The sequence below is a fragment of the Lipotes vexillifer genome, unplaced genomic scaffold, assembly GCF_000442215.2.
Source record: "Lipotes vexillifer unplaced genomic scaffold, Lipotes_vexillifer_v1.1 scaffold661, whole genome shotgun sequence".
NCBI lineage: Eukaryota > Metazoa > Chordata > Mammalia > Artiodactyla > Lipotidae > Lipotes > Lipotes vexillifer.
This window is the reverse complement of record NW_006796183.1, coordinates 473,128-490,502: the sequence shown is the minus strand read 5'-3', so window position 1 is coordinate 490,502 and position 17,375 is coordinate 473,128. Positions and strand designations below refer to the sequence as shown.

Below are 17,375 nucleotides of genomic sequence, written 5' to 3'. Positions count from 1 at the left end.
CCCCCCCCCCCACGAGAAGAAGCATGAGAAACGCGGCAGTGGAACAGAGAGCTCCCAGGGGCTCCGGGGTGGGCCTGGTGGACAGAGACGCGGCTTCAGTGCACGCCTGCCGGCCCACCCCCTCGCCCAGGGCAGTTCTGGGCTCTCTGTTCGATGTGGCAATGTTCCTGAAACGCTGTGATCCCGGTGGGCTGTGCTCTGCCAGCAGCAGCACCTGTGCAGGAGGGCTGGATGATGGTCGGTATGGCTCAGAGGAGCTGGGTCCCCTCCGGAGCCCCCAGGTCGGGGCAGCGGAGGAGAGAGGGGCGGTGGTTACGTTGCATAGTGGTCAAAGCTGCCGAGGTACTCCAGGGCCGCGCGGTAGCACAGCTGGTACTGGTCCTGCCGGGACAGGGGTCCGGTCAGCGCAGACAGCAATGGCGGATACCCCGACACACAGCCAAGGGCACTCACACTGCAGCCAGTGGGTCATGGACTTAGCCTCTGCCTCTGCTGGCCAGCAGCAGGGGCTAGATCCAGACATCTGCCCAGGCTTGCCCCTGCCGCCCCCACTCTGCCCCTAGATCGTGTACCCTGTAAGGACCGACACGTGCAACCCCAGCTGGGAGCCAGGCACAACACTGGCGTCCAGTGCACGGCTGCCGAGCGGGGAACCCGTCCAGCTCAGCCTTCCCCAGCATGTGTCTGTGAGGAGCTGGCTTTGGCATGGCCAGTGGCCTGCATACCTCCGTCTGCACCATGGCTGGGCGCTGTGTGCGCAGGGTCTTCACGGTCTGGAACATGTCGACCACGCCCTCGTAGCGCATCCGCTCCAGGACGATGCTCAGCGTGATGAACACCCCGGTGCGGCCGACACCAGCACTGCCCAGGGACAGTGCTGGGTCAGGGCTCCTGCCCCTGAACCCCCAACCCCCCACACGCCCAGACCTCCATGGGGTCGGCCCCACCTGCAGTGCACCGTGATGGGCCCATCCTGCCCGAACTGCTCCTTGGTCTTGTGCACCTGCCCGATGAAGTCGATGAAGCCCTCGCCCGTCTTGGGCACGCCCTGCTCTGGCCAGTCTGTGAACTGGAACTGCCGGATCGTCCTTGACTGCCCATCCTGGGAGAGGTGGCAGAGGCCGGGGTCAGGGCTGGAGCTTCAGGCGGCAGCCCCCCAGGGGAGGCGGACAGTGCGGTAGCACAGGTAAGCACCCTGAGGTCGTTACACCGAGGCCACCCTCGGAAATGGGCTTGCACGCCCACAGCTCACCTTCGATTCCTGCAGCTGGAGCTGGGGCACCACAAAGGCAGCCCCACCACAGGGGCTCCGGCAGCGTTACAGACAAGCTTTCATACAAATATACACACTCCCCTGTCCACTCACCCTGGCATCTGTGACCTTGAATTCACGCAGGATATACTGGGGCATGTTGTACTCAGCCATCGGGTCAACGACAAAGTACTGGTAGCGAGCAGAGCGCTCTGCGGGCCAGTACTGGTGGCACTTCTCCTGTGGACAGAGGGCCCGGCCCCATGGTCAGGTGGGGAAAACGTGGGGAGGGGAGCTCCGGGTTTCAGGGGATTCGAGGGCAGCATGCCACAGGCGGTGGTAACGGGGTCTGAGGCTGTGCTGACAGGGCCGGGAGAGGAAGCACACGACAGAGAAGGGGTGGCTGGCGTGCTCACCCTGCCCATCTCCCGAAGCCTGGTCAGCATGACGATGATGGTGGAGTTGTGCTCCCACAGCATGCGCCAGAAGTCCTCTGTGCTCTCCGCCAGAGGCCCCTGTGTGGCTATGTAGGCCTTCTGCTGTCTGGGGCGGACATAAGACTGGACATGCCGGAGGTGCTGCTGTCCCCCGAGTCTCCCCATGGCTGCCTAGTCCCTTGGGGCCCCGCTCAGATCACCCCTCCTCCAGGAAGCCCACCCTGGTCTTCCAGGCTGGCCCTACTCTGTTGCGCCCCCAGCCGGCCAGGAGCAGGCCTGGCTACCCGTGGGTGTGGTGGGCAGTCACAAGTGTGCTGACCTATAGCCATCCAGGAAGCTGGCATTGATGTAGTCGGAGCCCTCCACGCCGCGGATGGGCTGCAGACACACACGGGTCAGTTCGTAGGGCATGATGTTCACCAGGCGGTTCTTGAACTTGTTGCAGGGCAGGTTGGCGCTGATGAAGCGGGATGTGTGGGCCTTGGAGCTGGCCAGCAACTAGCGAGAGGGAGAGGCTGGTCAGGCCTGGCTTCCTGAAGGACTGTCCCCGGGTCCCAGTCCGGGCCCTGGAGCCAGGCAGGCCCAGCCCTGAGCCCACCTTGAACTCCAGCTCCATGGCAGTCACACTTTCCCCAGGAGGCACTTGGCCCAGCTTCTGGATGTGGGCATAGAGGTTGCGAGCAGGCACCTCCGTGTGTCCACACGTGGCGGCCTCCAGCAGCGCCTCATGGATGAACACGTACTGGTCCTCGGTCTGCACCATGTAGTTGCGCTGCGACCGCATGCACGTCACATGGCCGTAGATGTCCACCGTTTTCTCGTGCTTCATCCGCTCCAGCATGGCGTCGATGACGATGAAGCAGCCCGTGCGGCCCACGCCCGCACTGCAGGACACGGACTCAGCCTGGGCAGGGGCCCACCCCGCCTTTGCCCCACCCCCCGGTGGCGTGGCACTCCCTCACCTGCAATGCACCACCATGGGCCCGGCGTCCAGCGGGTTGCAGGCCTTGACCCGCCGCAGGAAGGCCAGGATGGGGGTTGGGTACTCGGGAACTCCGTGGTCTGGCCAGGCCATGAACTGGAACTGACGCAGCTCCCGCTTCTCACTGGAGCCACTCTGGGGAGAAGAGCGAGGAGAGATGGTGTGACCAGGGAGTGTGTACTCTCTACAGACTCAGGGCAGGATGCCCCAATGCTGAGGCCAGACCCCGGCTTTCCAACGGGACTCAGGAGCCACACGGGGCAGCCTGAAGGAGCTTGGGTGCTGCTTCCATCCATGCCGCCCATGGCACCGGCTGTCATGGTGCGCTCACACCTCCAAGCCCTGACCTCCAACACCGGGCTCCCACTCGCCCCCTTCCCCGCCAGCACACCATGTTCAGACCATTGTCCTCATAGGTCCCGGCCGGGGGACAAGCACGGGGGCAGGACCATACCTTGTGGAGCGCAAAGGTGCGCACAGTGTAGGTGGCCAGCTCCACTGTGTCCAGCAGGGTCACCTGGATGAGGCTGTAGGTCTCGGTGCCACGGGGTGGCCAGTACTGATCGCACTTCACCTGCAGAGGGACAGCAGGGCAGGGTCCAAGGGTGTTTGGAGGTACCCAAAAGCTCAGGCGGGCAGAAGCAGGGTGGGAGGTCTAGCCCTCGGCCGAGCTCTTAGATCCATTAGGCCACCCCTCACCAAACCCTATCATGGTCTCACGATACGCCCCCACCCCTGCCCTCACCACGGGAACGAGGGACGTAATTGAAAATTGTTTATTCATGACCAGATTTCAACAGGCACATTTTCTGCCAAATTTACCCGTAAGGTTTATGCACCATTTTCAAGCTCTGTAAATTTTACGTTCCAGTCAGAGCTTTGCTGTGCATAAGCAGATAACAGCAGCTCTTTCCACTAATTAACTTAAGAGACGTGTTAATGCCCCGGCTACACTCCAGCATCTGGGGAACACGTGAACATCCCAGAAACATGCCAGCAACTGGGGAGCATATTAACATTCTTGGAAAATGACAGCATCTGGGGCAACATATTAACATGCTGGGAATCCACTAGTATATGGGGAACGTGCCACATCCCAGGAACGTCCAGCAGCTGGGACACGAAGACACCCCAGGGAAACAATAGCACTTGGCAAGTCCCTCGAGGAGCTTCCTCCCACAGGGATGGGAAAAGGTGTCTGAAGTCCCCTGGTGGCTGAGTATCCACTGCCACCCTCCTCCCCCGCCCTGGGCAGGGCTCTGCACAGCCTTACCCGGGACTTTTCCTCCAGCCGTGTCATCATGACCACAGTGGCTGTACGCTGCTCCCACACCATCCTCCAGAAATCGCCCATGGTCTCGGGCAGCGGGCCCTGCGTGGCAATGTAGGCATTCTGCTTGCGGTAGCCATCGATATAGTTGGCGTTGATGTAGTCACTCCCCGGGACACCTATGAACGGGAAGGGACGTGGGAGAGCATTATCCTGGGGCCTCCAACCCAGTCCATACCTCCTCGGTGCACCCTGGGACCCGTGGGCCTCTCCTAGAGGATGAAATGTCACCCAGCGAGGAGGTGATCAAGGGAATGGGAGGGGGCCCTGCCCTCAGCTCACCATCAATGGAGGTAAGGATGACTCGAGAGTGGTCGTAGGCAATGACGTTGGCGTAGCGGTTCTTGGGCTTGTTCACCTCCAGATTTGAATTCTCCCACGTGAACTGCTGTCCAGGGTCAATTGACTGCAGGGAATGGAGGAGGCAGGTGGAGTTGGGTAAGAGCTGACTACCTAGTGCCTCCAGGGAGACCTAGCCTTCCAGGTGGTGTCCACATCCGGTTCACAGCCAGCCGCTCGACGGCATGGTGCCGGTGAAGGCTGAGCACCAGCTCCCCTGGCCACGGAGCGAAGAGGCTGGCATGGCACCGATCAGCAAGGCGATGGACCGAAGACTCCTCCGACCAAGGTACCAAATCCCCCTCGCCCAGGAGAGTGGTCAGGGGTGGGGTGGGGGCTAGGGAAGTTCCTCAAGCCCTGAATCCAGCTAGTGAATGCGTGCAGAAGCAACGGCGGCCAGCTGTGCACGACCCAATGCTGCTGGGGCTCTGGCCAATGCTGCATGGCCTTGCCCAGCTGTCGTCTTCCCTCTCTGGCTGTTCCTTCCCATAGGCAGGACGCAGTGCTCCTCCGGAGTTCATTCCTGGGCCCTCTTTGCACTCTCCAGCCCTTCCTGGGTGAGTTCACTTGCTCTCAGGACCTTACACCCATATGCTGGAGCCGCCATAACCCCAGCTACAGCCCAGACTCTCCCCTTAGCTCCCAGTCTGAATAGCCAGCAGCCCCTTGGACATCCCACCTGGACATCCCACACTCCTTCGGTCTCAACCCTTGCCAAGCTGAGCTCATCAGCTCCCCCTGCAAACCCGGCTCTGCTGCTGGGGCTCCATCTCAGTGAAGGGCACTGCCCTCATTTACCCCAAAGCCCCGGCCACAACCTGCAAGTCGTCTTCAAAACTCCTCTGTGCCCCATCCCATCACTCCCAGCCCCTCAGCTCTCTCCAACCTGCTGCCAGGGTCTCAACCAGGCCACCTCTGCTCAGACTTGGCATCTCCCTGCCTCTTCGCTTGGCCCCACTCCGTCCTGCAGCCGGAAAAATCCTTATAAAATGCAGATCTGTTGATCAATTCCCTGCTTAATGTCTCCCATGGCTCCTCATCGCCTCAGATGATAATAATAACAGCTGAGGCTCAGCGAAAACTTACCGTGTGCTTGGCACTGTTCTCAACACTGCGTGTATTCCCTCATCTAATCCTCCCATGAAATAGGTTCTATTATTACCCTCCTTTTACAGATGAATACCACCCGAAGTTCTCAGCATAGCGCATCATATCCTCCAGGTTTTGGCGCCAGCCTGTTACTCTCCACGGGTCAGCGAGCACTGCTTCCGTGAGACGCCAGCACAGCCCACCCCTAGCCTGCTTGCCTTGGTGCTGTTGGCCTGCCGACCTTCTCCGCACACCTGCATGTTTAACCCCAGGGCATGAAGTCACATTCAGTGTCTCTCATCTGTCTGCACTCGTCTCTCCGCTGGCTGAGCTCCCTGTGGGCACTTGCCTCCACACCCCCAACACCCAGCACAGGCCAAGTGCCCGACGATGCCAGCTGAACGACTGACTGACCGTTAAAGGTAACACAGCTATGGGATCCTGGCTGCAGGAAAGCTCTCGGCAGGCCAGGTGGCCTCCAGGAGGCTTCCTGGAGGAGGAGGCTGTGGTGAGGAAAGCGCAGACTGGAGCAGAGAAGCAGCAGAAGGTGGACGGGGGACACTGAGTCTGGACAGTGAGCCGCAGAGCCCCACGGGAGGAAGGGCGGCGTGGGACGTGGGACTGGATGAGTGTGGGTGGGAGACCAGGCCAGGTAAGGGGCTGGAGGCAGGGAGCCCGCCTTAGCGGCTCCGTCCCCCCCATGGCGGGCCTGTGCAGAGCAGGCCCCCAGTGGGTGCTCTGCAGGGAGAAGCCGCACGCCTCCCTCGCGGCACAGGTGATCATCAGTTCCCCGGCCAAGCTCAATTTCTTCCGCGGAAACCTGGCTCACAGCCCTTGAAGGGGAGCCCTGGTGCCTGCGATAGCAGCCCAGCTGAGGGTGGACATCTGACTGGAGCGGGGCGGGCTCACAGGCAGAGTGGAGCCAGCCCGTCAATCACCCATCCATCCACCCGTCATCCTGTGCCAGGGCTGCGCTGGGGGTGGGGCGGGGGGTTGGAGGGGCCAAGTGGGGCAGAGGCAGAAGATGCCTTAACAACACCTCCGCCCGTGCTCCTTAGAGGAGGCGGGGCTCTCCTTATCACCTCCTTGACACCCCTTTCACTAGCAAAGCGCCTCCCCAGCCGGGCGCCTGGAAGCCCTGACTCTGGGCAGGAGCAATGCTCTGAAGTCTGAGCCCCCAGCAAGTAGGGTCCAGGCCAGAGTGAAGGGAGTACCTGGAGGGCCCTGAGCAGGAGGGTTTGCGCAGCCCAAGTGGCAAGATTCAGGCCCCCCAGCTCCCCGTCTCTGTGATCTGTACTCTGAGAACACCCGTGAGCACATGCATGTGCAGGGTACAGGCTGCCAGACACATTCCACTACCCATCAGCTGTGTGACCTTGGGCAAGTCACTTCCCCTCTCTAAGCCTCAGCTTCCTCATCTGTAAGATGGGATAACACCAGTATCCGTTTCACAGGGTGTGGGGAGTGCAGAATGGTATGCAAAGTGCCTAGCCTAGAGCTGGCCCGCAGGAAGCTCTCCATAAATGCCAGCTGTTATTACTGACCTGTGTGTGTGTGTGTGTGTGCACGCGTGCGTGCAGGAAGCTCTCCATAAATGCCAGCTGTTATCACTGACCTTGGTGTGTGTGTGTGTGTGTGTGTGTGTGAGACAGAGAGAGGGAGAGAGAGAGAGACCTGTCTGCCTCTGTTAGCATCGGGCCATGTGACTGGGTGTCCTGACCTGAGACCTGAGGAGCTGAGTTCCCTGCTGGCCACTGCAGACCCCTCCAGTGTGTGTTCTGGAGAAGCCTGGAGCCCGAGGCAGGAAAGGAGCCCGTCTGGGGCCAGGCACATGGTGGGGGTGTGAAGCGGGGGTGAGGGGAAGTCTCACCTCGTATTCCTGGGAGAACTTGAGGCCGTCGTTGGCTTTGAGGCGCTCGATGTTGTCCGCCAGGTCGGTGATGGGGATGGGCGGGTGGTCTCGCATACCTGGAAGCAGGGCACACACAGGCAGAGTTAGCGTGAGGCCTGAGAGGGGTGGTGGAGACAGCCCCAATGCATGTATGTGCACATGTGGACACGTGTGGACCATGGAGCACTCGTCACTGGTGGCATGGAGACGGCGGCACATGCGGCGACAGGGATGGCGGGGCACACAGTGGCTGGGGATGGGGGTGGGAGAGGACTAAGGTGGAAGGGTGTGTGGTGTGAGCACGAGTGAGCATGTCCGTGTGACACGGTGCTGAGTGGCGGGTTCTCCAAAGGCATGGGAGGCCTCCCCCCTCCCAGGCCGGGGCCAGAAGCACAGGTGGAAGGCAGTGGACAGGATGGGGCTGGGCTGCTTCAGCCTGCATCCCGCCTGCGGGTCCTGCCTCTGGACAGCGCTCCTGCCCTCACTGGCGCCAGTCACCATGGGAGGCTGGGTGATGTCCCTGTCCCAGCACCCAGCATGTGGATGGAGTGATCACGATGTACATGGCAGAGACGTGGAAGAACTCGGAGGGAGAAGCAAAGGGGAGGAGGGAGATGTGGGGAAAGGGAGGCAGGGAGACAGGAGAGGAGTCGGACTGAGACGGGCAAGGGGTCGGACTGGACTGAGATGGGAGAGGGGACGGACTGAGACCAGAGGCGAGAGGCAGAGACAGACAGGGTGGCGGGAGGGAAAACAGGGCGGGAAGAAGGGGGCAAGGTGGGGAGAGAGAGGGATGGACAAAGAAAAGACGGGTCAGTGAGAAGGTGGAGAAAAGAGAGGAAAGGGGAGAGAAGAACTCAAGTAAGGAGGGAGGCGATGGGTGAGAGAAGTAGAGGAAACACACAGAAGCCAGAGTGGGCCCCAAACACGGGAACGCAAAAAACTAACTTGAGATATTCGGGCAACTGGGGACACTGGAACCTGCAGAGAAAAAGAACAAAAACAGCGGGGCAAGAGAAGGAAACCTGTTAACCTCCGGTTACACTGCTGCTGAACACAGTGCGGGGCTGGGGGCTCGCAGGGGCAGTCCCACCGCAGCCCCTTCTGCCCCCCGAGGAGCAGATGCATCTCCCACCCAGAGCCTGTGCGGTCTCAGGGGCCTCTTTCTATGATGGAAGTCTAGGTCCAAACCAACCCCGTGCCCTCTGGTATCAATTTTGACCCTGGCTATTTCCAGACCAACTGGCAAAAGGGAAGTGTGCTTTTAGAGAGAGATGAGGCATGTGTGGTGAGAAACAGAAGGGTGAGTCCACACGAGGATGTGCAGATGGGGACTGTATCACTCTTTCAGCTTTTCTGTGCGTCTGAAGCATTTTCAGAAGAAGAGTTAAATTATGAGAGAAAATAATAAACATTTGCTGAACGAAAAAAACGAGAAGGAAACCCTCAGCCGTGGACAGTGCTGCCATCGCCGCCACCCCTTCTGGTCACCGGTTCCCTCCCAGACCACCCCTGTGCACAAAGACACCTCTCCCCACCAGCAGTCCTGCTCCCTGATCTCCGCACCTCGGGTGACCCTCACTGTGCCCCCTTCCCACGGCCCGCCCGGGGCCACAGCCTCCTGTCCTTCCGGACTCCCATCCCTTTTAACACCACCTCTGACTTCCTGTGCTCCACCCCGCCTTCTCCTCTCAGATCCCTGCCCTTTCCCCCTGGTGCTGCAGCCACAAGGATTCAGACCCCAGCAGGGCCTTCACACCCACTTGCTCATTCCCCACTCGCTGTGCCTCAGCCCACTGAAATGCTCCTGCCCCCAGGACCCGCCCACCACACGCTCTCCAAGGTCCCAACTGCCAAAGCCAAAGGCCTCCGTCTGGGTCCTCCTTGCACAGCCCTCCCCACCTGGCCTCTGGGACACTCCTCTCCCCGAGTTCTCTCTCCCTCTGGCTCCTCCTCCTTGGCTATCCTTCACCCATCCTTCCTCAACATTTCATCTCCTTCCTTGGCTGCCCTTCGGCCACTCTCTTCCCCCGCCCCCTTTTCCTGGGAGAGCCCATCTATTTGCGGGCGTTGACCACTGTGTGCTCCTTGGCATACCCCACGCCCGTGGTTCCAGCCAGGATGTTGGTGCGGAGGTCTCCCTGGACCCTCCCACCCCAATGCTCAGCCAGCAACCACAGAGGCATCCTGGGACCCCCGCCCCCATTTCCTCACCCCACATGGAATCAAGCCTGAGCCCTGCTGCTTAGGTCTTGCTCATGTCTCCCCACTGCCACCCGCCTTGTCCAGGTCCTCAGCACCTTCTCAACAGCCTGCCTCCCCAAGTTCTCCCCTTCCAATCTGCCTTCCACATGGCAAACAGAGCTGTGTTTCTACAGCACAATTCTGACCCTGTTGCTGCCCTGATGAAAACCTTTAATGCCTCCCTGGAACCCTCAAGACAAAGTCCAAACCCCTTAGCCTGGCATGCAGGTCCCTCTGTGACCGGACCTCAGCCTAGCCCTCCAGACTCATCTCTGGGCTCTCAACATCCCCAGCTCCAGTGCCACAGGACACAGTGCCCGAGAGCTGCCTCCCCACATGCTGCTGCCACAGAAGGGAGTTCCCTCCGTTCCCTCCCACCCGCTATCTGCCCTAAGGCCCACACGGCTTGGCCTCCCTCTCAGAGGGGGCTTCTCGGCCCTCCAGGCCCCAGCATTCTGGAGCTTTGATTCCTTGAAGATCTGATCACATCTGGTTGCAACAGCCTCTGCTAAGTCAGCCTGGCTCTCTCTCTTTCAGGACACGTGCCCTTGGAACTCAGTCAGCATGTTGCCAGGGAGCCCAGGCCACAGAATGAGAGCCGAAAACCTCAGGTGAGCTCACAGCTGACTGCAGTGTCAACCACAAGACATGAGAATGAATGAGTCTCCAGAATTCCGGGGTCAGCAAACTTTTCTATAAAAGGCCAGCTAGCAAATATTTTTGTCTTTGTGGACATATGGTGTCTATCATACCTACTTAGCTCTACTTTGTAGTATGAAAACAGCCACAGACAATACATAAATGAATGGGTGTGGCTGCGTTCCAATAAAACTTTATTTGCAGAAACAGATGGTGGGCTGCATCTGGCCTCGGGCCATAGTTTGCTGACCCCTGATCTAAATGATTCTGGCTCCCAGCTTTTGAGTCTTCCGGCCGAGGGCCCAGACATTCTGGAATAGAGACAAGCTGCTCCTGCTACGCTCCCGTCTGAATTTCTGACTCATGAAGACGGTGACAATAGCACATAATTGTTGTTGTTTTCAGCCACGAAGTTTTGCGGTAATTTAACATGCAGCAATAAGCAGCTCGTGTACACACAAACCCTGTGTGTTGTAGTTCACTCATTCATTTAGCTGCCTTGTGTTTGTTTCACCGGTGCTCAACAAGAATCCACTGTGTGCACAACCCAAGGGATGGGAGAGGAAGAAGACAGTTCCTGGCTCCACAGAGCTCTGTCACTGAGGCAGTTCCAGCCCAGGGTGGGAGGTGTCATGATGGAAGCAGCATCTGGGAGCCGAGGAACGACCCTGCCCACAGGGAAGAGGTCTGAGCTGTGTCTGCTGGGGCATAGGGAGGGAGTGACAGCTCAGGTAGAAGGAGCAGCCAGAGAGCCCCGTAACAGTGGCGGGGAAGGAAAGGCAGGCACCAAGCCCTGTGCGGGGTCTCTGTACTCGCACAGAATATCTGGGGCCAGCCACCAGGAAGGGCCAGATGTGGGCGCCCCGTCCCGCCACAAGGGTCTGATGGGCCGTTTCCCACTAACAAACCTCTTGTGTGCAGGGGCCAGAGCACGGGTGCAGAGGCTGGCCACCCCGGGGCTGGGATGTGGCTCTGTGTGGGTCCCGGGCCCATACTTGGAGGGCGTGACCAAAGACGAGGTCGGGTCTGAGCAGCTAGCTGCCCCCCACCCCCAGAGGCTCCCGGGCCCTGGGGTGCCTGTCCAGCTCTTGATATAGGGGTTCCTCGGTCACTTCATCAAAGTGGATGGGTACAGGGAGAAGGGCAGAAGGAACAGGAAATGGGGGCCAGGGTGAGGCCAGGGTCCCTCGGCGGAGACCGGCAGGCCTGGGTGTGGTGGGCAGGCAGGCTGGGGGAGCCACCCTACCTGGGGTCTGGTAGTTGAGCCGCCGCATCTCCACGGGGTCGGAGGAGTGGGCCAGCAAGGAGTCCTTCAGCCCAATTGACTGCTCATCCTTGGACGATGGGGAGTGGGTCCTTTTCCTGGAGAGGCGGAAGGGCGGTTGATGAGAACTGAGGTCCAGGTGGAGAACAGAGATGCATGGCATAGCCCGCTACCACAGAGGCCCTGTGTCTACGGCCCTGCTCCTGCCACCCCAGCCTGGGGTCTCTGAGTGCAGGGGAGCCAGGGCCAGAGCAGCTTCACATGAGAGGACACAGGGTGGAGGGTGCGGAGACAGCGGGAATAGAGGGTGGACAGAGGGCCAGCCCAGCAAGAAAGGAAGGGACCGCAGAGGCTGGTGGCTCCTTCCCGTAAAGGGCAGGTCACTGCCGGGCAGTGGCTGTTGTCTGCAAGGGCCCCACAGCTGAGGCAGCAGGAGCCACCAGGAGGAAACATGCAAACGACACCTAAGATATGCAAATATCACAGAGAGCTTGGGCCTCAGCTATCTGGCTCTGGGTACAAGGGTAGAGGTGCAGAGCAGCAGGGGAGGGACGGGGAAGACGTCCCCCTAGCTGGACAGAGTCCTCCCTTGCTGGCCTCGGCTCCCCAGGCTACAGGGACAGGATGAGAGACAGACTGCAATGTCCAGCTGCTGACAAGTATCCAGGGGCCGTTTCTGCTCGGTGGACACAGGTGTGCTTGGGGAATAAACTTACGCGAGTGTGCATGAGTGTGCAGCACACACTTCCCCGCTGCCCTGCAGCCAGTGCTCTTTGCACATAGGCCAGACTCTGTCCCCTGTGGCGCTCAGGTAACCTCAGAGACCTGGGAGCCTGGGGGAAGGCTCTGGTGAGCTCAGTCTGTGCCCGCAGGGGAGGTGCTGGAGGTCTGTGCTTCGCCTGTGCCCGGAAAAGGGGCATCCCCTGTGCAGAGCACCAGTCGAGAGACTGACAGAGCCTGTCCCATCGCCTGCCAAGCTGACCAGACAGCCGCAGGCCAGGAGGCTTCCGGCCCAAGCAGCGCCCCTCCCTGCTAGGCCCGCAGTGTGCGTGGGGATAAGAAGTGAAGGGGGAAGCATGTGAAGAGAGAAGGAAGGACTCCTACCTTTCTTGTTTACTAGGTCCCGAAAGACAGGCAAGGACAGAAGAAAGGAACGGTCACTGTTTCCGCCAAGCACTCAGACCCTCTCACGACATGGGGGACACTGCGGACCCATCTATGGCACCCACGTGGCATTCACGGGGAGGGGTCGCCTCTCCCGGCAGACACCAGGACCCAGAGGCAGTGGGGGGAGGATGAATGGGTGTGTGGAACCCTCCTCAGGTTCCCCACCCATGGGTCTCCAGGCCCTGAACCAGGCGAGACTGTCCCTATTCACCCTGGGAGGAAGGAGCTAACTTCAGGAAGGAGGCACCAGGTCCAGGTCAAGGGTCGGGGTCAGGGGCAGGGAGAGATGGGGCACTGGGGACAGGAATTCGTGTGTGAACACGTTCAGACATACGGACCAACAAGCGTTCACAGACAGCCTTGCGCTGGGTGCTGGAAACAGGCCCGGCGACGTTCCCGTGGAAGCACTACTGGACAGCGGGGGACAGTGTGGTGAAGGGGTAATAGGAGGGGCCCGGCAGAGCCTCGTGGGCACCAGAGCCTGGAAAGGAGTCTTGAAGGATGAGATGGCAGTTGCCCGGGCAGGGGGAAGGAGAGCTGCAGAGCGGAGGGGCTCAGCCCGGGCTGGCCGGGAACTGCACTGGTTCAGTGACGACGTCGGGGTGTCGGCAGGGGCCAGACCGACCAGGCATTTGATGGACCTCAGGCTACAGACATTGGGCTATAAAACTCTTTAGTTAAAACTGAGAAGTGTTAAGCTGAGGGTGACAAAGTAAATCTTTGGAAACACCTTTCAGGCTGGGAGGAGGATGGAGAGGAGGGGAGACTCTGAGATCAGGAGGCCGCAGCTACCCGAGGGAGGACTGCGGCATGCCGTGTGCACGTGCATTACCTTGTGGGGAGCCCATGGTGGGGAGAGGGGGGAGCAGGTCCAGTGATATCCAGGGCAGGACTCACGGGAGACTGGGTGGAGGGAGAGGGAGGAGGGGAGAGGGTGATACTCAGGTTTCCGGTTGGTAACTTGGTGGATGGGCCCGTCCCCTGTGATAGGGACCCTGGGTGAGGGCTATGGGAAGGGTCAAGACACCCTGAGTCTGGGACAGCTGCAGATGCTATGGTCACAGCAGGCACTGAATAAACGTCTGCCAAGTGAATGTCCACGGGCACACGGCCCTGGAGCTGGGTCTGGACCTCTCAAGGCCTGAGCAGGAGAGCCAGGCAGGAAGTCATCTAGGGATGGTGGCAGAGGGGCTGCTGAAGGGAGGAGACCAGCAGAAGGCCGTGTCTTGAAGCTGAGAGACAGACAGGCTCACATCCACTGAGAACACAGAGACGGACACACAGACATGCCCGGGGATGCACGTGAACAAGCCCCCTGTGAAGCTGCGGCTGCTCATCACACCTGGGCCACACCCATGGGCGTGCACACGCACTGCTCCTGCTCTCCTGGCTTCCCACCGAGCCCAGGGGTGCACCCTGGGGCGCAGGCCAGTGTGGCTGCCCCAGGCCTGTATGCACCTGGCCAGGGAGCACCTGAGAGTCCAAGTGGCCGTCCACCGGAGCACTCACCTCTTGAACAGGAGAATGGCGATGACAATGAGGATGATGAGGATGACTGCCAGGACGGGGCCCGTCACCCACAGCATCTCAGGCTCCTCCTGCTGCTGGGCTGGTGTCACCTGGACCACGATCTCGTCGGAGTAGGGGCTGGAGGCATAGCGCTTCTGTGGCCCAGTGGAGGAAAAGCACAGGTGGTGAGCCCGGGTGAGCTCTCCCACCCTCTGCCCCGCCAACCTGGAGAATGGGCTCTGGGCCTGGTCTCCCAGAACTAAGAGGCTGACCTGGGCCTAGTCAGCTGACTGGGACCCTAGGGCTAGGTCGGGTCTGGTGTTCTGGGTCCTAGGGGTTAGTGCCTTGAGACCCCAGTGCAGGTATGGGGCCTCTGGGGTGTTTGAGACTGGCCTGAGGGGGGTGTGGTCAGGCCTTGGGCCTTAGGCAGACCTGGTCCACGGGTTCCTTCAGGGAGGCAAGCACAAAGCACTGGTAGCTCAGGTCTGGAGACAGCGGCCGGTTGTAGAAGCCCCGGTAGCTCTTCTTGTCCCCCAGGGTGAAGGTCTCAGGGAGCACGTCCACTTGAGCGGCCACGTATGGCTTCAGCCGCTCTGCCTGCCGCCGCTGCCGCAGCTCCCCACCGCCCTGCTCGATGGCCTCCAGAAGCTGACAGAGCAGAGGACGGGAGTCACGCAGGGGCCCTGAAGCACATGGTCCTGGGCCCGGGGCCTGGGACATACGCCTCCTGGGATGAGGTTAGGCTCACCTTCCACGTAAGGGGCTCAAGCCTGGCCTGACTCAGTGTCCTCGTAGAATCATGCTGAATGCCAGACAAGGCAATGCCACTCCTCCTAGCCAACCCGATAAGAAGGGGCCCTCTGGGTAACCTGCCCCAGCCTAACCAGAGAGGGCTGGCTGCACACCACTGTGAGAAGAGGATGGCAGATTCCAAACGTGCTGGGGCTCCACTCTAGCCCCTCTGCAGCCTCCAGACCCTGCGGACTCCGAAGCTTACAGAGGCCAGGATTCTCTACATCTGAGAAATGTCTCTGCCACTTCCCACCCCAGGGGATCCTCCTCAAACCCCTTTGGGGGAAGTCTCTGTAAGCCCTCCAGTTCTCTGAAAGTGCCCAGGGGCCAGCTCAGCGTCTGTCTCCCTAGAGATGAGGGCAGTCTGCCAATCAGAGAGTGACTCCAGTTTGGGGGGGGGGGCGGTCCCTGGGGCCACAGCCAACCACCTCAATGGGACTGTCATCAGTGCTACCCTTTCTGGTCCCCAGGCACCTCATCCAGTTCCAGCTCCTCAGGCGTGCTCCATCGCGGTGCCAGCATGCTCCCTCCTACACGGTCAATGGGCACCACCATGATGTAGAACCACCTGGGTGGGCAGAGGAGGGGAATAAGGACCGTCATCGCCTGTGATCGCGTGGCCAGCCCCGCCTTCCTCCCCTGAGGCCTCGTTTGCACACCTGACGAGCGAGGGGTCCTGCACGTGGGGCATGGAGAGAGTGAAGCGGCCATCGGCTATGTAGGCAGAGGCAGGCAGCGGCTTGTGCGGCAGGAGGTCGGGGGCTGTGCGAATGGACACGAGGTGCTGCAGGCCCCCCGCACTGCTGCCACGGTTCATCAGCACGAACGAGTACTCTGTGTTCGGCTGCAGGTCTGCGATCAGCTTCCGCATAGAGTGCCCATCCACCTCCACACTCTGCCCATTGTACAGAATCTGTGCGGGACGGGGGCAGGCAGCACGTTCGAGTGAGGCTTCCCATCATGGGTCTGTGGGGCAGAGCACGCGCCCACGCCCAACCGGGATCCGGCATGACAAACACACATGCAGAGGCTGGGACTGCAATGAGGGACTGCAGGAGTGTGTGTGTGCCAGGTGCAGCTGACTTCACCCACCTTGAAGGGTACAGCTGACTTGTAGGAGTCAGGGACCTCCCAGCTGAGCAGCACAGATGTCTTCATTGCAGCCTCCACACGGAAGTTCTTGGCAAACACTGTTGGGATATAAGGAGGGAGTCAGCTCTGGCTGCGTAGCTGGGGTGAATGGGCCTGAAGGTTTCCCTGCCAGGAAGAGACATGGCGCGGGGGCCCAGGGGGTTAGGAAAGGCTGCAGAGGACCAGGCACCCCCCACTCCCGCCAGCTTCAACTGCACACAGTTCAGCTCCCAGCCCCGGCTCTTCCTCGCAGTGAGTACCAAGCGGGGCAGATGCCACAGGACCCGTGGTCAGGATCTCCAGAAGTGCTTGGGTGAAGCTGGAGCTTACAGACACAGGTCAGAGTGACCACAGGTCAGTGGGACTCAGTCAGGAGAAGCACGTGGCCGCACACCAGAGCACAGTGGGCTGTGTTCACTAGAGGTCAGGGGGTCGTGGCCCCAAGAGATTAGTGTTGCATACCCAAGAGTGGTGATGCAGTCAAAAGATATCAGTGGGTCAAGGTCACGAGAGACTGGAGAGTCACACAGCAGAGGTCAGTAGGTCAAGGACAGCAGAGGTCAGGGGTCACACACCAAGAATGTGGCACCCTTTCACTAGAGGTTAGTGGTCATGGACATGAGAGATTGGAGTGTCACACACCAGAGGTTGGTGGATCACAGTTGCCAGAGGTCAGTGGGTCAAGGAGAGCAGAGGTCCCCAGGCGCAGCCACGTGCCCGCAGCACACACCTTGCTCCATGGGCATGGTCCGGGACTGGATGCTGGGGCTGAGCGGGCCGGCGCCTTTGCTGGTGCGTGCACGGACCTTGACATCATAAGTGGTGTCTGGTTTGAGGCCGGATAGCGTCAGGTGGGTGTCGGCTGTGACGTTCCGCAGCTCCTGCTGGCTGTTGATGTCACGGTACACCACGGTATAGTTGGTGATGCGCCCGTTCCTCTCCGCCAGCACCGGGGGGTCCCAGGTCAGTTCCGTGGTAGATGTGGTCAGCCCTATCACGCGCAGGTTTTGGGGGAAACCGCTGGGAGCATCCTCAGGGGTCGTGATCTCCTTCTCAAACTCCTCGCCCGGGCCGGCCCGGTTCTTGGCAGCAAGCCGGAAGATGTAGGTGGCCCCTCTGTGCAGGCCAGTGACCGTAAAGTGCTGGTCGTCCTTGCCAAAATCGATGGTGTTGGGCCGCGCCTCGTCGGCCCGGTGGTACTGCAGCCGGTAGCCCAGCAGCTCCCCAGGCAGCTCCTTGGGTGGGTGCCACTGGAGCAGCGCGGTGTTCATGGCCGTGGTGCTGACCATCATGGTGGGCCGGCCTGGGA

At 60.4% G+C, this 17,375-nt stretch overlaps 1 protein-coding gene across 3 annotated transcripts in view; it reads right to left on the bottom strand.

Annotated features, from left to right (window-relative positions):
• Positions 1 to 312: 312 nt before the first annotated feature.
• Positions 313 to 17,375, bottom strand: part of PTPRF (protein tyrosine phosphatase receptor type F) — a 71,652-nt gene continuing 54,589 nt past the window's right edge. For all 3 annotated transcript variants that reach the window (XM_007468245.1, XM_007468244.1, XM_007468243.1), the window contains 19 exons: positions 16,797 to 17,375; positions 16,028 to 16,125; positions 15,595 to 15,848; positions 15,410 to 15,503; positions 14,576 to 14,791; positions 14,144 to 14,298; positions 11,450 to 11,565; positions 7,300 to 7,397; positions 4,284 to 4,407; positions 3,945 to 4,120; positions 3,126 to 3,245; positions 2,652 to 2,806; positions 2,288 to 2,573; positions 2,009 to 2,187; positions 1,669 to 1,795; positions 1,367 to 1,492; positions 948 to 1,102; positions 726 to 861; positions 313 to 381 (listed from right to left, as the gene is read on the bottom strand). In XM_007468245.1, the coding sequence (XP_007468307.1) occupies positions 313 to 381; positions 726 to 861; positions 948 to 1,102; positions 1,367 to 1,492; positions 1,669 to 1,795; positions 2,009 to 2,187; positions 2,288 to 2,573; positions 2,652 to 2,806; positions 3,126 to 3,245; positions 3,945 to 4,120; positions 4,284 to 4,407; positions 7,300 to 7,397; positions 11,450 to 11,565; positions 14,144 to 14,298; positions 14,576 to 14,791; positions 15,410 to 15,503; positions 15,595 to 15,848; positions 16,028 to 16,125; positions 16,797 to 17,375 (3,263 nt within the window). The remainder of the gene's footprint in view (positions 382 to 725; positions 862 to 947; positions 1,103 to 1,366; positions 1,493 to 1,668; positions 1,796 to 2,008; positions 2,188 to 2,287; positions 2,574 to 2,651; positions 2,807 to 3,125; positions 3,246 to 3,944; positions 4,121 to 4,283; positions 4,408 to 7,299; positions 7,398 to 11,449; positions 11,566 to 14,143; positions 14,299 to 14,575; positions 14,792 to 15,409; positions 15,504 to 15,594; positions 15,849 to 16,027; positions 16,126 to 16,796) is intronic.